This window comes from Phyllostomus hastatus, unplaced genomic scaffold (genome assembly GCF_019186645.2).
Source record: "Phyllostomus hastatus isolate PE091 unplaced genomic scaffold, TTU_PhHast_1.1 phas_contig_64, whole genome shotgun sequence".
NCBI classification, from domain to species: Eukaryota; Metazoa; Chordata; class Mammalia; order Chiroptera; family Phyllostomidae; genus Phyllostomus; species Phyllostomus hastatus.
In genome coordinates, this window is record NW_025333928.1 from 10,107,747 (window position 1) to 10,135,163 (window position 27,417).

General features: G+C 41.0%; 1 protein-coding gene across 3 annotated transcripts in view; it reads left to right on the forward strand.

The window, feature by feature from the left end:
• Nucleotides 1–123: 123 nt before the first annotated feature.
• XPO6 (exportin 6) overlaps nucleotides 124–27,417 on the forward strand; it is a 114,975-nt gene continuing 87,681 nt past the window's right edge. For all 3 annotated transcript variants that reach the window (XM_045848967.1, XM_045848968.1, XM_045848969.1), the window contains exon 1: nucleotides 124–782. In XM_045848967.1, coding sequence (XP_045704923.1) covers nucleotides 780–782 — 3 coding nt within the window. In that variant the 5' untranslated portion in view covers nucleotides 124–779. The remainder of the gene's footprint in view (nucleotides 783–27,417) is intronic.

The following is a 27,417-nucleotide window of genomic DNA, read 5'->3' on the forward strand; positions in this document are numbered from 1 at the left end:
GACTGGCGTCAGGCGCGGGGCGGGGCTGAGGGCGTGACCAGAGGGAACCGTCAGGTACGGCCCCGCCCTGCGTTCCCCTCCCCCTGCCCGCCCCGCCTGATTCCGGATTGGTCCGGTTCCAGCGCCGCAGCCCAGCGGCCGCGCCGTAGGGCCACGCCGGGCTCTCGCCACTTCCGGCGCGTTGGGGCTGTTAGTCGGGGGCGGCAGCACTGCACTAGCGGGCGGCACAAGAGTGGACTCGTGCAGGGATGCTTCGGAGGTCGGCGGTGGCTGCGGTAGGGGCTGAGGCGGCGAGGACAGCGCGGGCCCCCGGGCCTCTCCTCTAAGCCAGCCTCTCTCTAGACCGGCCCCTCCGACTGTGCTGCCGAGGCCCTTTCAGCCTCCGTCCCTTCAGCCTCTAGGCCGGGCCCGCCGCTGCTTCTGAACGCGGAGGCCGGGGAGCCCCTGCCTGGGCCCGGAACCTCCCCTCGGGGGTCGGGCCCGGGCGGGGGCCCCCCCGAGCTGCTGCCCTTCTTGCCAGCCTCCGATCCCCATTTCCTGCTTTTTTAGTTAACTTGGAGAGGAGAGGTTGGGTCTTGATGAATTGTTCTGGGCCTCCCTGATGAGGCGGGCCGGGGGGCTGCACTCTTTTTAGAGGGTCTCCGCGGGGCCCGGGTGGGGAAGCGGTTCTCTTTGCATGGGCGGGGGACTTCCCGAATCTGCGGGATCATGACCTGAACTGTGAGAGCGGGACGAATCTGAAGCCCAGCTCACCTGAGCCGCCTCTTCCCCCGGCCAGCATGGTAAGTGGGGTCCTAGCCCTTTCTCTCTCTGGGTGCCCAGCCTGAGGGGGTGCGACCGGGACCCCGGTACTGCTGAGCCATCGCTTCTCCTGGGGAGGGGAGAGGCGCGTGCGGATCTGGGCAGTGACACTTGCATGCAGGGTTTGCGGCCCCGGCTCTGTGCTCCCATCCCCCCATGGATGTCTCTTGGACTGGGAGGGACCTGGAAGCTCAGCAGGCACAATGCTTGCACTGATGTTTGCTTCTCTTACAGTGTAGCTCATGACAGCTACAGTCATTTTTTGAGGGCTTACTGTGGGCCGGCCTTGTGCTAAGTGATTGACATGTGTTGTCTAATTAGGACACCAGCCTTTTGAAGTGGGGAGACCGAGGCACAGAATCAGCTCAAGGTCATTGTTAAGTGCCAGTGGCACGATTTGGTCCCAGGTGGTCTTCCTTCAGAGCTTCTCCTTAGATGCAACACACACACAACTTGCTGGGGTCTTGTTGTAGGTTTGTATGTGGGTAAACGGGATTTGTGATTTGCAGAGGTCACTTAACGTAGATAATAGCAAAGTCAGGAAGGTGCTTTCTTTTGAAACCCAGTCTGCTGTTCTTTCTGCTACATGCTCCAGCTTTTTCATTGGTGGTGCCTGGAAAACTCTTCATCTTTCCAGATCCAGCTCAGAGGTTGTCTCTGCTGAAGATACTTTCCACATTTTCCAGACCCATAGCCACTTTCAATACTCCCTGAGATTTGTGAAGTGTTTATCTTTTGTCGTTTAATTGTTTCTGATCCTCATCTGTCTACTGCCAAAGACTCAGCTTCCTCAAAGATGAAATCTGAACCTTTCTGTGTCCCAACTCTTGGCATGAAGTAAGCCATGGGGAGTGGGTAATGGCCCAGCCTGTGTTTGAGCACCTCCAGTGGCAACAGTGTTCTCAATGCTGCCTGTTGACCCCTGCCAGGCTAGTGGTTTGGTTGAAAAGGGATACAGTGACATCCTCTGAGATACAGATGTTCAGGCCACAGGGATTTTCAGAGCATTCAGGGAGGCTGTGGGTGGTGTGCTCAGGTTCTAGCAGAGAGGAGACCTAAGGCATGAAGATAAGACCCTTATCTTCATGGGGCCCACAGCCAGTCAGATACAATACACCATTAATGCCGGGCAGCACTGTATAGTAGATACCACATGTAGTACAGTGGTAGATCAGTTAAGCCCTCTGTCCCACTTTCTTCATCTACAAAATGTGGAGATTGGAATTCTCTAGTGAATAATCCAAAGGTATGAGAACATGTAGTCAGTGGTGAAAGTAGTGCTGAATATTTTTTGAGAAGATTCTGTTTATTTACTTTTAGAGAGAGGGGAAAGGGGTGAGAAAGAGAGGGAGAGAAACATGTGAGAGATAGATACATCAGTAGGTTGCCTCTCATGCGCCCGCACTGGGGGGACCTGGCCCATAGCCCAGGCATGTGCCCTGACTGGGAATCGAACTTTTCTGTTCACAGGCTGGTGCTCAATCCACTGAGCCACACCAGCTAGGGATGAATATTTATTTATTCGTTCAGTGAATTTGTAAACTGTAAAAACATAATATGAAATTTACCATTTTAACCATTTTAAGTACATTCACATTGTTGTGTATTCACCCCCAGAACTTTTCTCATCTTGCAAAATTGAAACTATACTCATTAAATACCAGCTCCCATTTCCCTTTCCTCGGCCCCTGGTGACCACTATTCTGCTTTCTGTCTCTGTAAATCTGACTACTCTAGGTACCTCATATAAGGGGAGTTATACACCGTTTGTCTTTTTGTGATGGGCTTATTTCACTTAGCACAATGTCCTTGAGGTTCATCCATGTTGTAGCGTGTGTCAGAATTTCCTTCCTTTTTAAGTCTCAGTAATACTCCATTGTGTGGATATATACCACATTTTGTTTATCTATTCATCTTGTTGGTTTCTTCCACCATTTGGCTATTGTAGGTAATACCACTGAGGACATGGGTGTACAAATCTTTCAAGGAATTTTAAATAGCCACTGTATGCCAGGCCCTAGGGAATGTCAGATGAACCAAGACAGACCAAGACAGACACATTTCTCCCCTCAGGGATCTTTGGGAGCAGAATTGGTTATTGACTAAGGTAGAGCAATCTTGTATTCAGGTTTCTTTTTAATTGACAATCAGGAGAGCATGTGAAATGACCTGTAAGTAATTAATTGGTAAAGTAGTTTATAGTCTGGTCTGAACTCATAATTCATGATTACCATGTGCATTTTTTCCTAAAGTAAGTTTTGAGTCACATATTTATTAAGCACAGGAGGGAGTGGCCCAGTGGATGTGAGGTGAAAGGAATTACTACCTTTCTGCATCACTGACACCAGGAGTTCATCTGAGGTGTACCAGGGTCAAGGGTGTAGGTAAAGCAGGCCTTGTCCCCAAAATGCAAGGAAGCTGTTGCCTGGCTTGTGTACTATAGGAGGAGGGTCTTTTCCCTGGGGTCATAGCTCTTGATTTATTCCAGGAACTTTTTCCTCTCCATTTCCTACTGATAACATTTTTACTTTTAAGAGTATTGTCATCTGTTTGAGCTTTTGTAATACTTCTTTTTAAAACTTCAGCTCTAATTAAGATGAAAATGGTATATTTATATAGTAGCTGCTCTAAGTTATTTTTTATTATTTTTTAAGATTTTATTTATTCATTTTTAGAGGGGAAGAGAAGGAGAAAGGGAGAGAAACATCAATGTGTGGTTGCCTCCTGCTCACCCTTTACTGGAGACCTGGCCCGCAACCCAGGCATGTGCCCTGACTGAGAGAATCGAATCAGTGACCCTGTGGTTAGCATCCTGCACTCGGTCTACTGAGCTACACCAGTCAGACTAAGTTAGTTATTTTTCATGTATTCATTTTCTAAAAGTCATTCAGTATCAGTTAACCACACCCACCTGGCTAGGTTACATTATTGCCGTTCCTACCAGAGGGGAAGGAGCAGACCTGCTCTCGGGCACCTAACGAACATGTGGGCTCAAGGCGAACATGTGGGCTCAAGGCGAACATGTGGGCTCAAGGCGATCCGACTCCAGAGCCCGGGCTCTTCACAGTACATGTGCCACCTCACGTGGAAGGGTGATTAGGAATGTTATCCAACTTTATTTTCTTTGGTTTTGAGATGGTAATGATTGGGGCGAGGGAGTATGGGATTTCCTTTAAACTAAGTGTTCCTCTAGGAGGAGGCATTTTGACATGCATATTTAGAGTTACTTTAAAAAGACTTGTAATTGCAGTACAAAATTACTAGCATAGCTATACTGCAGCTACATTTGATTAAATCATCCCTTTAGGTTGAATACTCATGATTTCTTAAGTGATGTATTATAATCATAGAGGTTCCTGCTACTCTGCAGAGTTGTTAATTAGTATTAAATGCTTACTATGAAAATTTTGTGCAAAGTTGAATCCTTGCTTACATTTTTCAGTTTTCTTAAAAAATTGCTTTGGTTTCAAACACTTCTTGTCTTGGAATGTCACCTTCTGTGAATAGTCCCTGTGATGGAGGCAAAATCAGACCTTAAATTTGGCCACTCAAATTTACTTACTAATAAATAGAGACAGGCCATGTGCTGATACAATAAGGGATTTGGCTCTGTCTGTAGGTAGGTGGGCAGATGCTGCTGTGGGTGAAGGTAACTGGCCTTGGTCACGAGAAGGAGCGCTGTGATCTTAGGTAGTTGGATTGTGGACATGTCTAGTCCAAGTCAGGGAACATGGGACAGCACAGCCTAGCGTGAAGAGGGAGGGAATTCCTGAACATGTAGCCTCTGCTTTTTCAAACCTGTTCCCTTTCCCTGCCAAGGTTCGATCTAGTACCATTGCAGACCTACTATGTTTCAAGATCACTTACGACCTCTTTGTGCTGAATCCAACATGAATAGTCTCTTTTCAGTCCTTCTGTCATCTGACTTTTCCTTTTGACCTTTAACAGCCACTGATTTCCTTTTTTTTTTTCTTTCCTGAAACACTTTTTTCCCTTGGCTTCCATGATGTTATTCTCATGGTTCAGTCTCCCTTGATTTTCTTTCTCATGGCTTCGGCTCTGACCTAGGTACTAATGAGAGCTCAGCCTTTCTCTCAAGCCTTGGATATCCACCTGAGTGTCCTGTAGACATTTTAATCAAACATCTAAACCAAACCCATCATCTTCCTCTCAGGTAGCACCTTCTCCCCTACATTCTCGTTTTCTTAATGATGTTCACCCAACACTCAAATGATAAACCTGAGTCATTTTTAACTTCCCCTTCACTTTTAGTCCCCCTCCCACCCCCCGACTTTTAGTCCTCCCCCTATAGACCTGTTGATGCAGCTGCTAACTTCTTAGTGTGTTTACCCTGACCTTTCCCTCAGTTCCCTCCACTTTGGTCAGGCTGTCATTATCTTTTGCTTTCACTGTGTTGTCTTGACAGCTTCCAGGTTCTTTTTCTCCAAGCCCATCTTTTGTATTCCTGCCAGAGCTGCCTCATGGAACTCAGATGTGATCGTGCACTTGACCCCCAAATCATTTAGAACAGAGAGTCCCCACTGTTGTCATCAGAGACCAAGTTTCTATCATGGCAGAGTAGTGGAAAGCACATGAGTCCTGGATTTTCACAATTTCATTTACTTTTAGTCTTTTCAGTAAGGGGGAAATGACTTAAGTGCTTAAAGTGATTTATTTGGAATATCTTCTAGACTTCCCAAATTGTATCCTGTTCTATAGCCACAACAAACCACTTTTCATTCCTAGAACACTGATGATGCTTTCATACTTCTCTGCTTTGGTCAGTTCTGTTCCCTCAGCTTGAATGTTCTTTTCTTCATTTTTGCAGGTGAGACCTCACCCACCATTTCCAGGTCACCAGAAATACAACCTGTTTGAGGCTTTTCAGCCATTAATTTTACATTTATCATCTTCAATTATGGTTAGATCTTTTTATTCAATTTTATTATTTTAGTTTGTTTTTATTATGTGTCAAACAATTCAGAAGTTTGAAGAGCAAAATGTGAAAGGCTTCCATCCTTTCCCTCTCTCCCTTCCCCTCATTCCCACTGCAAGCCTGGGAGTGGGATTAGTTCTCTCTCTTTAAGAGTCCCCATCAGGATGAGTCTTATGCCTCTTTGCATCTCCAGTGCCCAGTAAGCATTCAAGAGATATTTAGGTAATTGGGAGACAGGTGTGAAAATAAATCCAAGAGGGTCAAGGTGGACCCTTGAGGTTAGTAAATGATAGTAGCGGTATTTAAAGAGAGTGGTAAGATTAAGTAGAGTGTGAATATAGTTAAACGCCCTGTTTTTCCAAAACCTATAGCAGCCAGCAAGCTCAGGTATTTTTCCTCTGGGTAGGTGGGAGTGGGGAGCATGTGAGCACGGGGAGTTGTTAGAACAAATGGCTGTGTATGTAGACAGTGTGCTTATTGGGATGCTCCAAAAGCTAATTGCTTCTGGGAAAAGTGCTGGGTAACAGTTAAGAGTGGGGGCTGAGGGAAGTGAGGGAGTTGTGGATACTGACTGAGGAAACCCACAAGGTAGACAGGCGTGAGGGAGGTGAAAGGCTAATGGGAAGGGAAGAAAGCTGGGGTTTAGAGGGAGAAAAAAGGTCTGTGTGTGTTTCATCATTTCACTCTGTGCTGGCACTTGTCTGGGGGCCCTGGTATACTGCATACAGTATCTCAATAGCTTACGGTGATTCTGCAAGGTAGCTATTATCTGTCCCCATTTTACAGCTAAGAAAGATGAGGACACCAAGGCTCAGGGAGGATAATGTTAGTATCCTGTCCAAAATTACATAACAAGTTGATGGAGGTGAGGTCAGACCCAGAATTCTTACTCCACGGCCTATGTTTTCTTCTGTTACTAGGTTTCTTCTTAAGCTTGTGCACATTTACATAGGCATTTTTACTTGAAAGGTAGCATACTTGAAATGTTATTTCAGGAAAAACAGTACATCAAATCATCTAACCTTAAAACTTACAAAATTTACTTCATAATTAAAAGGGCAAGATGGTCAAAGTTTGTTGATAGCAAAAGAGAAAACATAATTTCTGCATATCCTCTAAAGTCTCTAATGTGATAGAGTAGAAAAAATATGACTATTGTGGGCATAGTGGTAGTTGGACCACGTTGCAGGTTATCAACAGAAAGCAAGTTTTCTTAATTTCTTATTTTCATCATAAAGAACTAGTCTTTTATTGATTTAAAATTTCCAGTCTGCCATGGGCCAGAACTTTGTGGAAGATAGATAAAAATGAATTACTAACAAAATGAAATGAAAAACATTCTTCAAAGTACAATCCCAGTGTTGTTACTGGATTTTTAAAAAAACTTTTATTATTTATTTTTAGAGAAAGGGGAAGGGAGGGCGAAAGACGGGGAGAGAGACATCCATCAGTTGCCTCCTGAATGCACCCAACCAAGGACTGAATTGGCAACCCTGACACGTGTCCTGATTGGTAATTGAACCAGTGACCTTTTGCTTTGCTGGATGATGTCCAACTAACTGAGCCATACTAGTCAGGGCTGTTACTGAATTTGAGAGACATAAAGTTGGATGTTGTGACAATGCCAAATTGATACAAAAGTTTCTAAATGCTTTCAATTAATATATTTCCTTTGCCATGGACCAGGAATAGTGTGCAGACCACTCCCTGAGTAGCGTTAGTTGACACTATCTTAGTTTTGATTTCTTCTGAAGTGGTGACGCCTCCTTTCTCCTCACTCTGATTTTGTGCATTCCTTACAGTGTAGTCCTGGGCTTTTTCTTCCTCATTTGCCCCTACTAAAAATTCATCCCTCCAGTAAACTCTTGAAGCAGCTACTACAGGCAGGTTACAGTGCTAGGGATACAAAGCCAATTACGATGTAGTACTTGCCTTAGACAAGGGTATAGTCTAGTGGAGGAGCTCAAGGGAGATACACAAATAACTCCATGAGATGGCGTTTTCATCAAAATAATACCCAGTGTTAGGACTTCACCTTTTTTCCTCACTCCTGGCCTTTTATCAGGTACTAGTACAATATCTCCACTTGTAATAGTTATCTTCTCTGGGATGCCCCACTCTCTCACTTCATCTTCACTTTCTAAAACTGATAACCAGATGTTTGATTTCTTTCTGCACTTTGGTTCAGCCCATTAGGCTTAGCATATGCAGTAGTTCATTTACAGTAGAGCAGCCTGCTGCGGTTTTATATGAAAGTTATAATGAAAAGGAGCTCTGGTCTCAGATTCCCTGGAATGGTATAAATGTATTTTATGAGCTAAATGCAGCTGAGAAAACTTTTTTTTTCTAAATTAGCTAATAATCAGACCTGGGAAGATTTTCTGGTTTTAGAGTAACAACTGGATAAGTTTAATAAAAATGACTTGTGCTCATTAAAAAAATCAACCTGTATCAAAAGATACAAAGAACATGGCAAAAAAGAAATCATCCCAAATCCTGCTACCTTAGACTATGGTTAGCATTATCTAAATATTCTCTATCTGTTCTTATCTTTCTATTTATTCACAGATAAGGGCAATGGATACCTAATCTAAGTAATTTTATTAAAAATCTGTGAAGATTTTTTGGGGGGGGGTCATGCTAGTTTAGAAAAAAGATAAATTTACTATCACTTGCATTTAAAAAAAAAAAACCTACTCTTTGAAATATATAGACACAGGAAGTTGCACAATGAGTACAGGTCCTGTGTACCCTTACTGGGAATCGAACTGATAACCTTTAGCTTTGCAGGATGACGCTCAACCAACTGAGCCACACTGATCAGGGTCTACTGGAACTTTTCATATCTGAATTCTTTGATTCCTCTCCCTGTTGGTTAGATTTTATTGTCCATTTCTAAAAAGGGTGCCTTATTTGGTGAATTAAGAAAGTCTACCTGCCTGCCTTACACTTGAAGGACATCCTGGCTAGGTGTCAAATTCTTGGGTTGCATTCTTTCCCTCAGAGCTTGTAGATATTGTTCCTCCATCTGGGGTTGAGTGTTCTGTTGACCCTTTTAATGCATTTAACGTTCATTAGCTGATCATTTTTTTTTTTTTCAAAAGAGTTCATGGTTTTTGTATTCCCTGAATAATTTCATGTTTCAAAATGTCTGTCTGTTGTCCTTATTCATACATGGGAACCAGGCTGGCTGTAATACTCGTGGTATACAGTCTTCCTAAGAAGTTTGTAGCTGTTGCTCACTGTTTTCTGTCTTTGAATGATGTTGTGTGGAAGAACTTGATTAGTCTAATTTATATAATGCTCTCCCTTTACCTGAGAGATAACTTGGCTTTTTTGCATGGTTGCTAAAAGAAATCAATTTTGCTGAAGTTCAGTCACTTAGTTAAGATACCTCTTAGGATATGTCATTCTTTTATCATTTTGTCCCGGAACATGATATGCCTCTGCGTTAATGTATTTATCTAGTGTCTTTCTTTTCTTTCTTTTCTTTCTTTCTTTCTTTCTTTCTTTCTTTCTTTCTTTCTTTCTTTCTTTCTTTCTTTCTTTCTTTCTTTCTTTCTTTCTCTTTCTTTCTTTCTCTCTTTCTCTCTTTCTCTCTTTCTTTCCCTTCCTTCCTTCCTTCCTTCCTTCCTTCTTTCTTTTTTAAGGTTTATTTATTTTTTAGAGAGGGGAAGGGAGAGGGGGAGAGAGACAGATCAATGTGTGGCTGCCTCTCATGTTCCCTCTCGGGTCCCACTGGGGACCTGGCCCACAACCCAGGCAAGTGCCATGACTGGGAATCAAATCTGTGACCCTTTGGTTCACAGCCTGTGCTCAATCGACTGAGCTACGCCTGCCAGGGCTATTTACCTAGTTTCTTAATGTTTATTTCAGATTTACAGTGTTTGCTGCTAATACCATTAATTATACAACAAACACATTGAATATGTATATGTTCACTTTATGAGATTGTAGTTATTGATAAAGTACTAAAAGTGGAATTTTGGGGTAAATGGTACATGCATTTCAAAATTCTGTTAGGTCACCCTGGCTAGTGTGGCTTAGTGGATTGGGTGCTGGCCTATGAACCAAGGGGTTGTTGGTTGGGTTCTTGGCCAGGGCACATGCCTGGGTTGCAGGTCTGGTTCCCATTTGAGGGTGTGTGAAAGGCAACCCATTGATGTTTCTCTCCTGTTTCTCCCTCCCTTCCTCTTCTCTAAAAATAAATAAATAAAATCTAAAAAAATAAAATAAAAATTCTGGTAGGTAGTGCTGTTCCTACAAAAGTATCTTACCAGTTTATACTGTCACTAATGGGATAGTTCCTGTTAACCTACCTTCTGGCAAATATCACTAAAATTTTTTAATGTGGGAGGTGAAATGGCACTTCAGGAATTACATGTATGGTCCTTTAGTTATGAGTGAAGTGAAATATGAGTTATTGCCACATGTATTTTTTCCTACATCAGCTGACCATTCCTCCCATTCAGGCTTCCGAGATCGGACAAGATTGGGCACGTTCAGGGTGGTATGGCCGTACACTAGGTGACCATTCCTGATTTCCTGATCTTTGTACATTTTTCTGTTGGGTCATACAACATTTTTTTAAATGTAATTTGTTTAAATAATGTTAGAATGTCAATCAGGGAGGTTTGGAATAGCTTGCACATTTATTTGATGAATCTTACGCTGCTGATTTTAGTCAGAATAAGAACACTAACATTTCTTGTGTACTAACAGTGTCTGCTTGAATAAAATGATAGTCTCGGTGACAGAACTAAATAATCTGATAGTTTTCTAAATCATCATACATTTAATTACCTTCTGTCTGATGATCCTTGTAGTTAAGAAGTATGTTCCTCCCCATTTGCCTTCATATTTATTAGTCATAACATAATATAAGAACAGGTTTAACCATAGCAAAGCAATTATATTGTCAGAAAGTTATGGGGCTCACTTTGGTGAAATAATTTTTCTGGTAGTCATTTGTTGCTGGGTCTGTTAGTTGGGTTTATGCACTAGAGTATGAATTTAGAATGTTAAAGGACATATGAAGTAGCTTCATCGAGTTTACCAGTCATGCGTAGGATTTCTCTAATTTTCCACTGAAATTCTCCCAGTGACAGACAGAGCTTACTACACCTGGTTAAAGGAAGGCACTTGTCCTGGGTCTGTAGGTCAGAGCAGCTATCTGTAAACCTGAAATTTCTTGAAAATTTTAAGGTTGTACCTTAAACACTTATTGTTTAAAAATCAATACATAGCCCTGGGTGGGTGGCTTAGTTAGTTGGAACATTATCCCGTATACTAAAATGTTATGAGTTTCATTCCTGGTAGGTGCATATACCTACGTTGAGGGTTTGATCCTTGGTTGGGGTGAGTATGGAAGGCAACTGATGGGTGTTTCTAGGCAACCAATTCATGTTTTTCCCTCTCTGTCTTCCTTTCTAAAATCAGTAAACATATCCTTAGGTAAGGATTAAAAAATTAAATAAAAACATATTTTTTCCCTTCTTCCCTCTTCCATTCCTTCTCTTCATAGTTAATTAAAGATCCAGGCACATTGTGTTATCTTTGAGGAACACGATGGGGCCTTCATCTCATTTTACTGTGGAAGTGTCTGGTCCATGCCTCTTGAGCTCAGTGGAAAGGCATACTTTACTGAGAAGCATACTTTACTGAGAAATCACATACTGGTATAGATATAAAGAAGATTTTTTAAAAAAAGAAGTGAATATTTTAAAATATTTATTTATTTTTTTTAGACGAGAAGGGAGGGAGAGAGGGAGAGAAACATCAATTGGTTGCCCCTTGTACGCTCCCTGACCACGGACTGAACTCAAAACCTAGGCATGTGCCCTGACTAGGAATCGAACTGGTGACCTTTTGCTTTGAGGGATGACCTCCAAACAATTGATTGACACCAGTCAGGGCTGGAGACTTCTTAAAAAAAGAAAAAAACTTGAATGCTTTTGAAAAGACCTTGAAATATAAGAGAACTCTTGAGAAAAAGAAGCCCCCTTTATACCTCAGTAGTGAACAGATCAAAAATGAAAGAGAACTGTGACTGGCATATTCTGTAGACCCTTGGTACTGAACACTTGTGTTTTTGATTGTCAGTAAATGTCAGAGCCTTCAATAAATCATTTGCTGTTTTTAAGAGGTGTGACTTGCAGTCCCTTCATATGTCTGGAGCAAGTCACTTAGCTGGCTAATGCGTAGGCCCAGCTGACCTCTGAGCTCAGTGCAGCCTGGAGGTTCTTTCCTCTTCAAGCTATGACTTGGGAGTTATAAAAATCTTCATTACTTTGTGGAAGATAATCTCCCAAAGAAATTCAACCAGCTGGTGATGCTCATGAAAAGATATGTGGCAGTTAAAGCTCTTAGTAAATAGAAGTTATGGATAAATTAGCAGAATGTTAACATTTAGTGTCTCAGATGTACCTACTTGAGGTGTAGGAAAGCAATTCCTAATATTTGGTGAGTGCTGTGCCATTGCAAACATTGCTCATTATTTGGAGAAAGTGGAAAACACACTTAACTCCTGGCGTGATTGCACCAGGAGTTAGAAGGGAGCATTGTGTGTGAATTTGGGGTTTACTTGGAACAGAGTTGCAAAATAATTGGGCGTTCTTCTGGCTTATAGCTGTTGAATGTAAGCCTGGAAAAGAGTGAATAGAAGTTACAAACGTTTATAACTTTTGAAAGTTTCTAACCCTGTGTGAGAAGATGCGCATGTCAGCAAATGAGTATAATGCTGGGGGATAAGTACAGAAATAAAACTTGTAGAGGTCCAACTGCACTTAGGAAAAGAAAAGCCTGGCCAGGTTGGGGATGAGAGGGCTGCATCAGGGACGGCTTTCCAAAGGAGGTGACAACTGACTTGGGGCTCGAAAGAGAAATTGGAAGTTACTAAAAGAGAGTTTGGGGCCTAAGGTGAGGAAATAGAAGGGCCATTTGTGGCAGATGGATAATACACGGAAAAGTGAGAAGCTCGTTGTGTTTAGGTCATTTCCTGGAGGTGATAGCTTTGAAATGTTGAAGACCAAGGCTTCTGCTGGGCAGCAGAGGTGGTTTCTGTGAAGGTGACTATTCCAGGAAAGACTCTGATGTAATCTGTGAGGAAAGGACCCAGGTCCTTTATTACTGCCTAGGAAACTGTTTATCTACATTCTGTTTTTAGTGAAAGATAAATTAAGTGATCTAGCAAGGATTTACTTATTTATTTAATTTAAATGTTTTATTTTGAAGTAATTTTAGAATGTCAGAAGTACAGCACAGATAGTACAGGGAGTTTTTGTATACTCTTCTCCCATAGGAATTTATTTAAAAACAATAGGCAAACACAAACATTGACAACAAAAACAACAACAACAAACCACTGCAGTAGCCAAGCCTCCCAGGGTTTGCTGCCAGAAATTTAGTTCAGTTTCTGCACCTGCTTTGTTCTTGTACTGTTTGGCCATTAAAGCGTAGGTAGTGATGCTATCAGAAAGTCTTCTCTGCCATCTCTTGATTTTGCTTGGTTATTATTTTCCTAATGTATAGAATATTTTGACTCTGTGGAGTGATGAGTATAAAAAGACAAGAATTATCACCATCTGGAAAGATTCAACCTTTAATAACATTTTGGTTGTTTTCTTCTAGTCTTTATTTACTATTTAAATATGATCGATCACACTGTAAATGTAGTTTTTTTCTTCTGCCTTTTCCACTTAACATTATGGTATAAGTGATTTTCCAAATCATTAAATACTTTATACATATTTATAATGGCTGTGTAATACTGCATTGCATGGATTCTTGGGCATAGATTGTTCCATTTTTCTTTGCCACTGTAAATAATGTGATTAATGTTTTTGCAAAAAACTTTTTCTGTCGTTCAGAAAATTGCCTTAGGCTAGACTCCCAGAAGGACCCAAAGGTATGAAGATTTAAAAAAAAAATAAACCTTTTATATTAAAATAGTTTTAGGTTTAGTATGAACACTTTTAAGGTACATCTTCAGATATTTTCCAGGAAGGTTCTGTGCCAGTTTATTCTTCCCACCAACTGGAGATAAATCTCCTCAAGAACATTGCAAATGTGATGGGTTACAAAATGGCTCACGTTGTTGCTCAATATCTATTTTTTTAGTAGGAAAAGTTAACAAAGTAGGTTTTATTTTTGTCTGTTTATAGGAGATAGATCCCTTATGCTTACTTTATTGCCATTAAAGTGTCCTTTATACTTTAATGTATTAGAAATGGTGGCATAACATTTATTTTCAGTCTTACGTTGGTTATTTTTTTTAAAATTGTAGTTTATAATACACATAGCATAAAATTTACCATTTTAAAATGTACAGACCAGTGACATTCAAGTACATTCACCGTGATGTACAATCATTGCCATTCTCTATCTAGTTCTAGAGCTTTTTATCACTCCAGAGTAAACCTGTACCCAAAAAACCCATTTCCCCCTTCCTACCCCTGGCAACCACATACCTGCTTTCTTCCTGTCTCTGTGGATGTGCTTATTCTGGATATTTCATATAAATGGAAGCATACATAGTCTCTCAGTATCTTTTAAAGCAGAAAGAAAAGGTGAATTAGATTATATTAAGTTTGAATCAAATCTATGTATTATAGTTTGAAAATTAATAATCCAGCTGTGGCAACACTTTTGAATTTAGCATATTTAGTTGGTTCAGAAGCCCCATTCCTAGTTTATGGTTGTCAGTGGATAGAGAGCTACAGACCTTGGAGTAGGATGGAACCTAAAATAGGGACCAGGATAGGAAAAGTCTCGTGGTGCTGGGGGAGTGAATGCCAGTTAAAGGACAGCACATTTCAAGGCTGGAAACACACAGGGAATTCCTAGAAGTTAACCTTTATAGCAGTGTGATTTGGAGAACTTTGAGGCAAGATGCTTCCCTGTGTTATGAAAAGAATAGCAACAACAGCAAATAGCAGCCTAAAGACTAATGAATAAGTTTGTGAGAGTGTCTAATACATAATACTTGAGGAAAAGCCTGAAATTTTGCTTAAGAGTGGTATTGGGGACCAGAAGAAGGACAAGAAAGGGTCCAGGGGCGTCTCTTTCTTAGTGTTTGTGGTCTTCACTGGCAGTTCTGGGCAGTGGGGAATTGTTGTGTTTCTGAGTAAGTGGTTTTCATTTTTCAGGTAGAATTTTTTTTCAAAATTCCCATCGGTTAGACTAGGTAGCCACTGAGATGGAATGCTTGGTATAGATACAGGATTATACCAAGCATTTATTGAACCAAATATAGCTTCCATGGTAAATTCACAGGTGAGCGGGTCAGTGTCTTATTTTGATTAGTCTGTGGATCATTTTCCTAGAGTCTGATCCCCTTGGGGGTGGGATGAGGGTGCATGCGAATCAGAAAGCCAGGATCACAGCTTCCTCTGGGATTCCTCAGTCCCCACGTAGATGGTGGCCTAACTTACTTTATTTGAGCCATTTCTATGATTAAGGAGTGAAAAGACAGATGATTTTTGTAGCAAGTGTTCAGTAAGGAGTGTACTTCAGGGTTCAGTGATTTCAATTCATTTCTAGGTATGTGAAAAATAGTATAACCTCACATTTAAGAGCAGGGGCTTGGGGTCAGTGTTTGAATCCTGGCTCTGCCACTCTTCCAGGTGTGTGACCCATGACAAGTTACTTAATCTCTCTGGGCCTCAGTTTCCTCATCTTGCTGCAATGGGATTGTTATTAAAGGATTAATGATGTCAAGTACTTAGGATAGTGCCAGGTGTTACTAAGTGCTAAGTTAATGTTAACTTTTTAAGTTATCACCATTGAATAACTAGTTTATAGCCTCACAATATAAGGGAAAGAATTAAAATAATTCCCGCAGCAAACATTTATTAAGTGCCTACTGTGCACTAGACCCTGACCGTAGAGATGAATTGGAAGTAGTGTCTGCCTAATATACACTCCCAGGCTACTAGGAAAACTGGTGCTTTAGCAGGTAGGTTTTTTTTCTCTAGTTCTCTCTCATGTTTTTTTTTTTTTTAAACAAATGAATAGTGTACAAAATTTAAATGGTACAAGAGAGTGTACAGAGTATAAGCCTCTTTCTTTTCCCCTATCCCCAGAACTTCATTCTCTTCCCTAGAGGCAACTACCATTACCAATTTGGAAAAAAAAAAGTATGTCTATATGTGTATATATGTAGTTTACATATATTCCTCACTCTGCATCAATAGGCAGCATACTATACACACTGCCACACTGTTTTTGTACATTTTAAGAACATTTAATTTATATTGGATGTAGTTTCCTCTGTGTGTGTGTGTGTCTGTGTGTGTATATTATTAGTGTTTTTCAGAGTCGCATAGTATTCTGTGGTTTGGATGCACCTTCTTTAACCAATCTTACTTTGTTGGAAATTTAGGTGATTTCCACTCTTTTGTTTTACAAACTGTGTTGACATCAAGACCCTTTTATACATAAACTTTTGAAGGAAAAAGTCATTAAAAGTGCACTTGCTGGGTGAAGTTGTCTGTGCATTATTTATTTTTCAGGTTTATTTTATTTTCATTTGACAGAGGCGGGTAGGAGAGAGAAACATAGATGTAAAAGAGAAACATCGATCAGTTGCCTCCTGCATGCACCCTGAGTAGGGATTGAACCCACAATCTAGGCATGTGCCGTGACTAGGAATTGAATCAGTGACCTTCCAGTTATGAGATGATACTCCAACCAACAAGCCACACTGGCCAGGGCTGTCTGTGCATTTAAAATTTTAATTGATTCCCTCTCACACACCCCCAACTGGGGACCTGCCTGTAATCCAACCATGTGGCCTGGCTGGGAATCGAACTGAAGACCTCTCGGTTTGCCAGATGACAGTCAACCCACTGAACCACGCGAGTCAGGGCTGCATTTAAAATCTTGATAGATATTGCTAATACATCTTCCATTGAGGTAACACTAGCTTATGCACTTGCCAACAGTGTTTGAGTGTGAAAGAGGTAAATTCAATTCACTATATGCAGTGAATTGACTGTATGCAGTTAGGAAGCCCAGAAAGAGTGACCAGTCCTGCTAGGGGGGATAACAGTAAGCTTCACAGAGGTAGTGACATCTTCAAGGAGTTTTCCAGGTAGAGAAGAGCATTCTAGATAGAGGAAGTGACTTGTGTGAAGACAAGGAAAAGTTCCATAGAAGGAAAGTGACTAGTTGGGTCTGGCTGACTTCACAGGATGGGTGAGGAGACCAGGTGAGGGAATATAGGGACAGTGAAGTTCAAGGGCTAGGCTACGGCCAGACAGGGATTTGATCATCCTAGTGGTCAGGTGGCAAAGGCCCTGGGTAGTAGTGAGGGCCTTGCAGTTGAAAGATACTTGAGAGAATTTATAGGCTGTTTTTCAGCCACTGTTTGTTACCTGAAGAGAACTTTCTATTTCTAGGCTTGGTAGAAAGTTCTCTTCAGGTAATAAACCTGGTAGAACCTGGATCATAAAGCTGCCAGAGGTATCACCACGCAGGGTTTTTTGTTCTCTGTAGGCCCGTAGGGTTTCTTGGTGGAGCCTCACATGCTGGATTTGGGGATGTATAGGCCTTTGAGTCCCCCTGGCCACCCCCACTAAGTGAAGTCTTCGATTGAATCTGTTTTATATATTGGGGTTCTATGTGATATGTCTTTCTCAAAACAAAACAAAACAAAACACAGTTTTTGCTGTTGGAATCATGGATCTAATTGTGTCGTACCATTTTTGTATTCTTGGCAGTGCTGGTAGGTGATGTGAATAAAAATGAAAATCCTATTCTTGGGATTTTTTTGTTTATTTGGTTTCTTTTTATTTTTTAAACATGTTGACTCTCCAGTGAAATATATAGTTAAATGGTTTTGCTCACTTACGTTAAGGGTACCACGATATTTACATATATTATGTCTACTTCTCACAAATACCTGGTGAGGGGAAGTGCTGTTGTAAGTTCATTCTGCAAGTGAAAAACCTTGGGGCTCAGAGTTTAGAGTAATTTGCTCAAGATCTTGAAAATCCTAAATGGTGAAGTCAGACATTAGACGCAGATGTGGGGCTGACTCTAGAGCTCACACCCTTTACACTTACACTGGGCAGATGGATAGGGAGTAGCCAGCCCTCTGTGCAGTGGAAGGGTGCAGGTGGAATGTGTGGAATTTCTAGTCCTTGGCTGTGGGATGCTGCCCATTCCAAAAGAGCAGAGCTGGGTTTTGGAGTGAATCAAAACAGCGTTTGATTGCCCTCCCAGTCCTTTTCCCTGTGGTCGATCAGTGTCGGTTGAGGACAGCGGGAAGGGTGACTCGTGCTCCCCTCCAAAGCTTGTCGAATGGGGGTTGGAGGCCAGTGGAAATCTCCATCTAGAGTCTCCCCTTCATTATGCAGGTCTGTGAGCAGGGCCAAGGGTCCTGGTTGGGCTGGGTAATTAGACGGGAGCTAGGTACCCATTTCTTTTCTCCTGTGCACCTTCTCCCACAAACAAACTGCTGCTGTTTTGCCTTTGTAACCCAGTGAATCTCCAGTGAGGTGGAGTAAGGGACTCATGTATAGTTTCAGTAATATAATATAGTTTCTGTATTGTAGAAGTCAAAGCTTTTTAAAAGATCATATTTTTGATGACCAGGCATACTATTGAAAGTAAAACTTAAAACTGGATTGACTAGAAGTGCTGTGTAATTATAAAGCTGTTCTTTTTATGAGAATATTTTAGTTTGTTGAGTGTATCAGACATACAGAAAAGATTTAATTTTTCTTTATATTTTAGAGACACCTTAGAAACAAAGATGCCTTTTTACAATAGCTGTGTATAATGTTTACTTATTAAATACCATCTTTCAGATCACAGAAATTCATTACAAAAATAAAATGATGACTTTAATGTGCTCACCTTGGCTGGTGTGGCTTAATTCATTGCAGTATCCTCCCGTAGACCAAAAGGTGTGGCTTCCATTCGTCAGGGCACGTACCCAGGTTGTGGGTTTGATCCCCGGTCAGGGCATATATGAGAAGGCAACCAGTCGATGTTTCTCTCTCACATCAATGTCTGTTTGTCTCTCCCCCTTCTCCCCCTTCTCCTCCATTCCTCTCTCCATAAAAGCAATGAAAAAATGTCCTCGGGTGAGGATTAAAAACAAAAAAACGTGCTATGCAGACCCAGAACACAGGAGAGGCCCTGCTGCAGGGTGTGGGGTGTTTTCCTCTGTTTGTGGCTGGTAGTCCTCTATGGTGGTGGGAGGGACATTTAGAACCCCCTCAGCCAGGAAGAGTCACTTCCTACTAACCCAGATCTCTGCTTATGTGGCACCGGTGCACATTTTGCATAGTGTAACACCATTAAAGGTCCCCTGGCAGCTGCTCTCGCAGGCGTCATTGTTTATGTTGTATGGGATATGTAAGCACCCCTTGGCAGTTGGTACTGACACTCTGAGAGACTTCCAATAATGTGACTGATCGAAATGACAAAGTATTAAGGTGGTGCTGGGTGTATTGACAGGGACATGATGGTGACAACTTAGGGGACTTTGCTTTTATAAAGGCACATCCAAACATGTAGTTTGGATATGAGAAACTCATAGTGTGCAAAGTATGACCAGAATAGCTGACATTTGCGTAGTACTTTGTAGTAAACACACAGTATACACACCTTATTGCTTGTAATACCAGGGATGCTCTGTGGGCTTGCATGCTTTGCCTGGAGTCACAGGCTGTCCTCAGCGGAGCCAGGACTGGCTCTAATCTGCTTTTTTCTCTGCCTGCCATGCTGTGACCAAGTGCCTCTCAGTGACAGCACTGGTTCTCATGAAGCCTGTTGGTTTCTCATTGCTTGTACCAAGGGGGCCCTTTTTGTGGGCCCTCATTCCTGCCTTGGTGGGCATTCAGGGGGTTGCTGTCTGTGTCGCAGGTGGGAGCAGTATTGGAACACACTTTTCTGGGCTTTATCTTCCCTTCTCTCATTTTTTTCCTTCCCATGAGAGTGATTTGTCTCTGTTTTATTTGCGATGGGTACCATGTGGGGAGCCTAACACTATTGGCAAACACTGTTGGCCTGGAGCAGCCAGGTAGGAGGTGGTGCACCAGATCACTGTCTGCCTTTGTGCTCCCACTCTGTCATCTGCTTACCGTCAGGAGAACTTGTTTTCCTCTGAGTTCTGTCTTCCTATTGTTGCTAGGCCTGGAGGGGAGTAAGGTCAGTTCAGGGTGGGAAGGAGGAGGCATTGCAGCTTTGTCAATCATGAAGAGGTCATTAGACTTTGATCTGCACGTGGTTTCTGGACACTATGGCAGCTGGATAGGAAGGAAATGATTATTTCCTTTCCCCCCAGTCCCAGCAGTCTGTAATATAGTCTGGAGATTCTTGCAAAAATTAATGTTATTTTAATTTATTTAAAATTCCAGTTCTGTCTGGAAATAATTCAGGATGAAGGTGGTATGGCTTTTGCTCTTAAAGTTGCAGTTGGTAACAGCAGCTGACATGAAATGATTTACATATGAGCTGTAGGTAATTGTGATTTTAGATTTCCAGCATGTGTTTACAGTGGTTCATCAGTTTCACATTCATTGATTACCTGATTTTTTCCATTGCAAGGTAATCTTTGTCCTTACAACCTTTGAAGCAAAACTCCTCCAAACTGCTCTAAGAGGCAGAGGAGCTGTTATGGGAAAGGGCGCTGGAGGTCCTGCTCAGTGACTTTCATTGACTAATAGCTGGTCCACTTTGGGCAAGATGCTCTCTCTGACCTTTATTTTCCTCATCTGTAAGATGAGGTTGGACTTCCTGTTATCTGGGGTTTGTTTATTTTGCTCTAAAGGTTCTATGATCCTATTTTAGGAATTCTTGGTTGCATACCTTGCGTTAATGTGCTCAGTAAGTATTGGGTTGGCCAAAAAGTCTGCGTGTTTTTTCCTTATCTACCTGACCATGGAACATTGTCCAGTGAGAAATCTCCAGGATGAAACTTTGCAAACCATGTTTGATGTTCTGTTAGTCACAGCATCTTCTCCATACACTACACAAATCTTTTTTGCCTTTCAGTTGTGTTTTTAGCTTTCTTGAAATAATAAAGCATAATATGCAGAAAATGTTATGCATTTTCTTTCATCTTCATTATTAAAATAGCTACATAAAAATTCACCAATTTTGCTGTTGTTTTTTTTTAACGCACACTGATATAACAGCTGTCACAATACAATCTAACAGAATTGTTTTGAGTGAAGTTAAAGACAGCTAAGCGCTTCTGAAAGCCCCATCTTGCCGAAACAAACAAACAAACTTTTTGGCTAACCCAGTATCTTTTCAGTTAACTGACTAGGCATGCAGATAAAATTGTTTCATCCTCTTGGGACACGTACCTGGGAAATAGAGCTAGGTGGGGTTGTGAAGAGAGGGCCTATTCTTAGCTAGAATACTCATTTATTTCAGACAGTTTCTTGGAGAACTATTTTTCTCATTTGCTTTTTTTTTTTGCTGTATAATTAAAGCCTTCAGACTGGCATAGTGATAAATAAGTATGTAAATTAATATGTATTTTAGTTTCTAGTAGTATGTAGTTGATGCCCAACCAGCAGATGCAAAAATTTTAATGTCTAGACTATTTAATATAATTTTTCAGAAACAGTGTGATGTTAAGCCTGAAGTCTGAAAGAAAAAAGTAATCTTGTTCTACCCTACCTTCACTTTCTCTTTTCTGTTTGCCCAGCTGGTTTAGACAGTGAGGAGTGTGGCGGAGGGTACCAATCCAACAGATGACACTTCAAAACACTTTTTATTTGGAAATAATTTCAAGTTGATGGAAGGCTTGCAAGGAATGAGTAATACAAAGAACAGTCTTACACCCTTTAGCCAAACTTACCTGTTGTTAACATTTTCCCATTTGCTTTGTTTGCACTTTCTCTATGTTGAACCTTGAACAATGTGGGTGTTACTGGTGCTGACACCTATGCAGCTGAAAACCTGCATTTAACTTTTGATCTCTAAACAGTCCCATGGTACCGGTAGGGTACTGGGTCCAGGACCCCCTGCAGATACCAAAACCCACTGATGCCCAAGCCCTATGTATAAAACAGTGTAAGACAATGAACACAGTCAGCCCTCTGTAGCTGTGGTTGGTTGAAGTTACATATGTGAAACCTGGGGATATGGTGGGTTGACTGAAGAAAATCTGTGTGTAGGAGGACCTGCGCAATTTAAATCCCTGTTGTTGAGTCAACTGTATGTGCACATGTATACATACATATGGTGATTGTTTTTAATCCTCCTTCGAGGGTATATCCATCGGTTCCTAACAGAGGAAGGAAGATGGGGAAAGCGAGAGAGAAATATTTTTTTTAATTTTATTTTAATCATTGTTCAAATACAGTTTTCTCCTTTTTACTCCCAATCCAGCCTCCCCTCCCACCCCTCCCCACTAGAGAGAAATATTGATGTGAGAGAAACATCTATCAGTTACCTCCTGAACACGCCCCAATAGGGGACCAAACCCACAACCTAGGCGAGTGTCCTGACTGGGAATACCTTTTAGTTTATGGGATGACGCTTCAGTCAACTGTGCCACACCAGCCAGAGCATACATACTATTTTTTTCTGAACTATTTGAAAGTAAGTTGCCTACCTCATGGGCTGTTACTCCTATGTAGTGTGTTTCCTAGTAGGGATATTCTCTTACATAATCACAGTGCAGTTTTCAGCTGTGGTTAATTGAATGGTTCAGATTTGGTGCTTTTATCTGATATACAATCTGTATTCTAATTTTGTCAGTTGGCCCAATTATGGTTTTTTTTTTAAGCATTTTCCCCCTTTAGTACAGAATCTAGGCAAGAGTCAGGTATAACATTCACTTGTTAAAAGACTTCTTAGTCTTTTAATTTATGGTTTAAAAATTTTGAAACCAGTACACCTCTCCATCGGAAGCTAATTGGTGTTTCTTGTTTTTATGTGCTCTCCAGTGGTGCATGGATAGGTTTTCCCAGCATAAAACACACTGTCCTCTGTGTGCTAGATATGTCTCTAGTTGGTCCCTGTAGAGACAGAATATGCTGCTGCCACTTTATCACCAACACAGTGGGACCAGTTGGGTTTTCTGAGCCAGACTCCTGGCAGTCATCCTGCTTGTAACTCATGGTCATCAGCAGTAAACAGACCCCTTTGTTGATGGAAGAGACAGAAAATCTGAGTGGGCCCAGCCCCCACATTGTTCAGGGGTCTACTGTACATGTGTATCCCCATCTCCTCTACGTTTACCTGCTTCCACCTCTCACAAACAGGCTGAGGGGTGTCTTAACATGCGTGTGGATGGAACTGAGGTCAGGAGAGCTACCTCGCCACCTACTAGCTGGGCACTTTGGAGTAAGCGTTCGGTGCCCCAGGGTTTCAGCGACTGCATTTCTGAGTGTTGGATTTCGGAAATTCAACTGGTTTTACCAGTGTGCTTTTGGGAAATAAAGTGAGGTATTTGCTTCATCATAATGTGTTTAGGTATTTTTTTAAAGGACAGTATCTGTAGTCTGAGACACGAGTAGTGACAGGAAAGATGGAAAGACTTGTTCTGAGTGTCATTCTTCTGACTGGGGCTTCCATGGTGAGCTTTCCTGCTTTCTAGTGTTTTGAGTTCACTTGAGGAGGGGATGGATAGATGTCACATTGACTCCCATTGTGCGGTACTTTAGACTTAGTATTTCATCCATACTTCATATGCAGACCAAAGGCCGAAGAGATTTCCCCCCCTCATCTGTTTTCTTTGTGGTGGTAAAGAGTAGGGAAGAATGAGAATGTTCTTTTGCGAGTTTACACATCCGCAATAATCCTGTTAGCTTCCAGAGAAAATGACACGAGATGGAATTTCTTAGCTAATGGCACCTGTTGTTACACAGGAGGTGTGTTTGGAATGCTATTATGGGATCACTTTTCTCAGGAACCATTATGTACAAGCAGATAGAGTAATAAAGTTCAGATATGCTGCAAGAATATTTGAATGGGACTCTGGGATGTTATCTTCATATTTTTTTAGGTTTTGTATCAAGGAGGCCATGAACCTGAATACAGGAGGCCATGTGATTCACCTCCTTGTAGGATATACAAAATATGCCTCTTAGAAAAGTTTAATTTAAAAAAGTTTAATTCCAAAAGGTTTAATTTAAAGCTTCTTCTAAGAAGAATCATTCCCCCCGCAATACCAGTTTTGTAAAAGGTTATTCTTTAGAGAGGAGTGTTTTAGAGACAATTAGGTAAAAATATTACACATTCAATCAGGGTCTGACAAAACTGTCATCCAGGTATCTTATTTTAAGAAGTAAAGTGCTGTACTATCCACCTGCTGTCTCAGTATTGTTTTTAGATAAATTACTATTAGCAGCCTCCTGTTTTTCAGAACATGTTCATTGAGTGTTTCTGAGCAAAGGTCATTATGATAAGAGTCTTTATGGGGGAAATTTAAAAAGACTCATGTACTGGCATGCCTGAGAAACTAAAAGTGATACTAATAGTCTTCTTGTTCCTTTTACTCTTGAATTTGGTCTGAAGTATTTGAGCACAAGTTCATAATGGATGGTGTAGAAAATGCAGAGATAAAAGCAGTCTTTTTGCAGACAGTTTATGTTCTAGCATCTATGAAATATTAACAGTTGCAGGTAGGACTTTTAACTCCTACTTTCTGGCATTGTTTACCATGCACTTTACATCAATTATTTTATTTAATCATCAGAACAATCCCATGTGTTAGGTTCTTTTATTATTCCCCATTGTGCACAGGAGGGAAAAGTGCCAGCCAGGCCAAGGTTGAGGTACATTCTGATTTGAACCCAAGGAAGTGATCACCAGAGCCTGTGCTCTTTTAATTGTACCATTCTGGGATGAGCAGAGATCAGTGTCACGGGCAGAATTCTGTAGTACTGGTCAGAGGACAAAGACAAAAGATGAAAACAGAGGAGGGAGCCTTAGTAAGATATTGCATCAAGGTTGAACTATGCATTGCACACCCAGGAACAAATGCATGATGAGAATTTGCTTATGAGACCTGCTGTGAGTGTTCAGACTGAGTGATGGCTTCCTGTGGTGAGTAATGGTGAATCAGGCATGCTTTTCTTCTTCCATCCTCCTAGTGAACTTCTCTGCATTCTTCAAAATCCAAAATAGATTATCACCTCTTTTGAAGTTTTGCCTGTTTCCCTCAGAGTTAGTTCTTCTTGGGCTCCTTATATGTATGTCACCACTGCAGGGTGTACAGCCTCAGTTCTACTTTCCTAGGCCTGGGTCTGCCTTCTCCCTCTGACACCTGCAGTTCTTTGACAGTATCAGTTACTCAGTGAGTGTTGAGTTTATTTGTGAATGAATAGCTCACCTCAGTCTTAGAGATTTTAAGGCTCTTTAAAGCTAGGTATAAAATAATTGTGGCAAAAAATGTATATTTATGAGAATTTATGTGGTGGCGAAATACAGATTGGATTAGAATTGGGGAAGCTGACATCAAGGTGACCAGGTTAAAAAGAAAATTATAGTCATCTAGGCGGGAGGTGGTTAGGGCCTGGTAGAAGTAGTAGTAAGGGAAAGCTGCAAATCTAAGAGATAGTGCCAAACAAGCAGTCAGACCTGATAACATTGTGGGCATAGAGGGTTTGGAAAGTGTCAAAGAAGATTTCAAATTATGTGACTCTGTCCTTCTTTCAAATTTTTCTCCTAATTACGTGATTATGGGTCTTGGTTGACTTAGTAATTTCATAATAAATGAGTCAGTAGTATAGTTTCATAATAAACTGAGTCATGAACAGTGCAATAAAAGGAGCAGATAAATTAAGGCAGGCACAGTTGAGACCTCCACTTTGCAGATTTTAACTCTTGCTGGAACAGAAAAGTTTGGTTATTTTAGATATTTCACGGCTCTCCAAGAGTATATTCTGAGCCAAGTTTAACTCATCATCCTGCCCAAAGATTTTAATTTACTGTTGAGGTAAGCCAGGTAACTCTTGCGGAAGCAGAGGCTGATGGGATTGTAATAATTTGTGTTGCTACCCTGGAATCTCTGAAGAAGAACAGGTGATGGTTCCTAGGAATCCAGGAGTTTCATGTTTAGACTTCACCTGCAGGCACCTAGATTGTTCTTAGTAGTTGTGCTAATACAGGAAAAACACAATTTCTAAGTTCACTAACTCAGCTGTTAAAAATAGGAATACTGTTAAATTTTGAAAAATTGTGTATATATACTTACAGAAGAGGACACAAATCATAATGTAAAGTGATCATTGTGTAACTAACACTAAGATATTCAGCATCCCAGAATCCCCCCTTCTCAAAGGTAACTACTATTCTGATTATACCACCATAGATTCGTTTTGCTTGTTTTTGAAGATTATTAAAGGAATAATGATGTTTTGTCTTTTTTTCACTCAACATTGTGTTTGACAGATTCATTCATGTTGCATGTAGCAGTATTTATATTCATTCTCGTTTTACAGTATTCTGATGAATAAGCCACAATTTATCCATTTCACTGGTCACTGTTCACGGACATTTAGGTTCTTTTGACTTTTTTGGATATTATGAATAATGGTGCCTGCTGTGAGTATTTGTGTACTTTTTTCCCTTTTTTTTTCTGGGGTGGGGGTGCGGTATACAAATTTCTTTTGGATGTATTAACAAGGAGTAGAATTGCAGGATCATAAAGTACTTATGGGCTCAGCTGCAAAGTGATTTTCCAGAGTGGTTACACACGTGTGCACTCCCGCCAGCAGCAGTGTGTATGCACATTCTAGTCGCTTCCCGTCCTCACTAATACTTATGACCGTCTTTTGAATTTTAGCCATTTTGGTGGATGTGTACACTGTCTTGTTTTTAATTTGCATTTACTGATGACTAGTGAGGTTGAACACTTATTTTATGTATTGGCCTTTTGAATACCCTCTTATTATTTGCCTGTCAAAAGAATTGTTTGTCTTTTCCTTACTGATTTGAAGTCCTCACTTGACCTCCACAGGCTCTGTGACTTCAAGTGAAACAATGTATATATAAAGAAACCAATTTTACCACAGGCTAATTGATAACAAGAGTAAACTACTACACCATATCATCAATGGTGAACAAAACCATGTTACTCCCAGACCTGCTGTACTCTGATGCGAGTTCTCTGTTGTCTATATTGAAAATATCTTCTCCCGTTTTGTGGCTTTCTCTTTATACTCTTCATTGTTCCAGCTAGTGAATATTTTGATTTATCAATCTTTTTCTTTATGTTTAGTGCTTTATGTGTCCTGTCCAAGAAATTTTACTATCCCAAGATCATGAAGATGTCCTATATTCTCTTCTGGAAACTTTGTTGTTTTACCTCTCACGTTTTCTATGTATAAGTCAACTGGAATTTTTTGGTCTCACTTGGTTTGAAGTTTATCTTACCTGCCCCTAATTCTTCAAGTTCTGGGCCTTAAATCCCAAGCGTAACGTGGGAAGCAGTTGGGTGTACCTGACTCCTCAGTGTTTCTCATAAGTTAGGGCAGTGTTTGAGTAGCCTGTGGGAGTTAAAGCCTCTTCTTCTTCCTCCTGTATCATGACTCTTGTTCTTTGTTTTATGTTCTTTGTCCCCTTATTACTTTAAAGTGTAGTCTGTCGGGAATATTACCACATCTTTTACTTACCATTAATTCTTGAACCCACTGAATGTGGATTTTCCCTTCACCACTGGCATGAAACAGCCTTGTTGCCAAATGGGGGGCATTTTCTAGTAC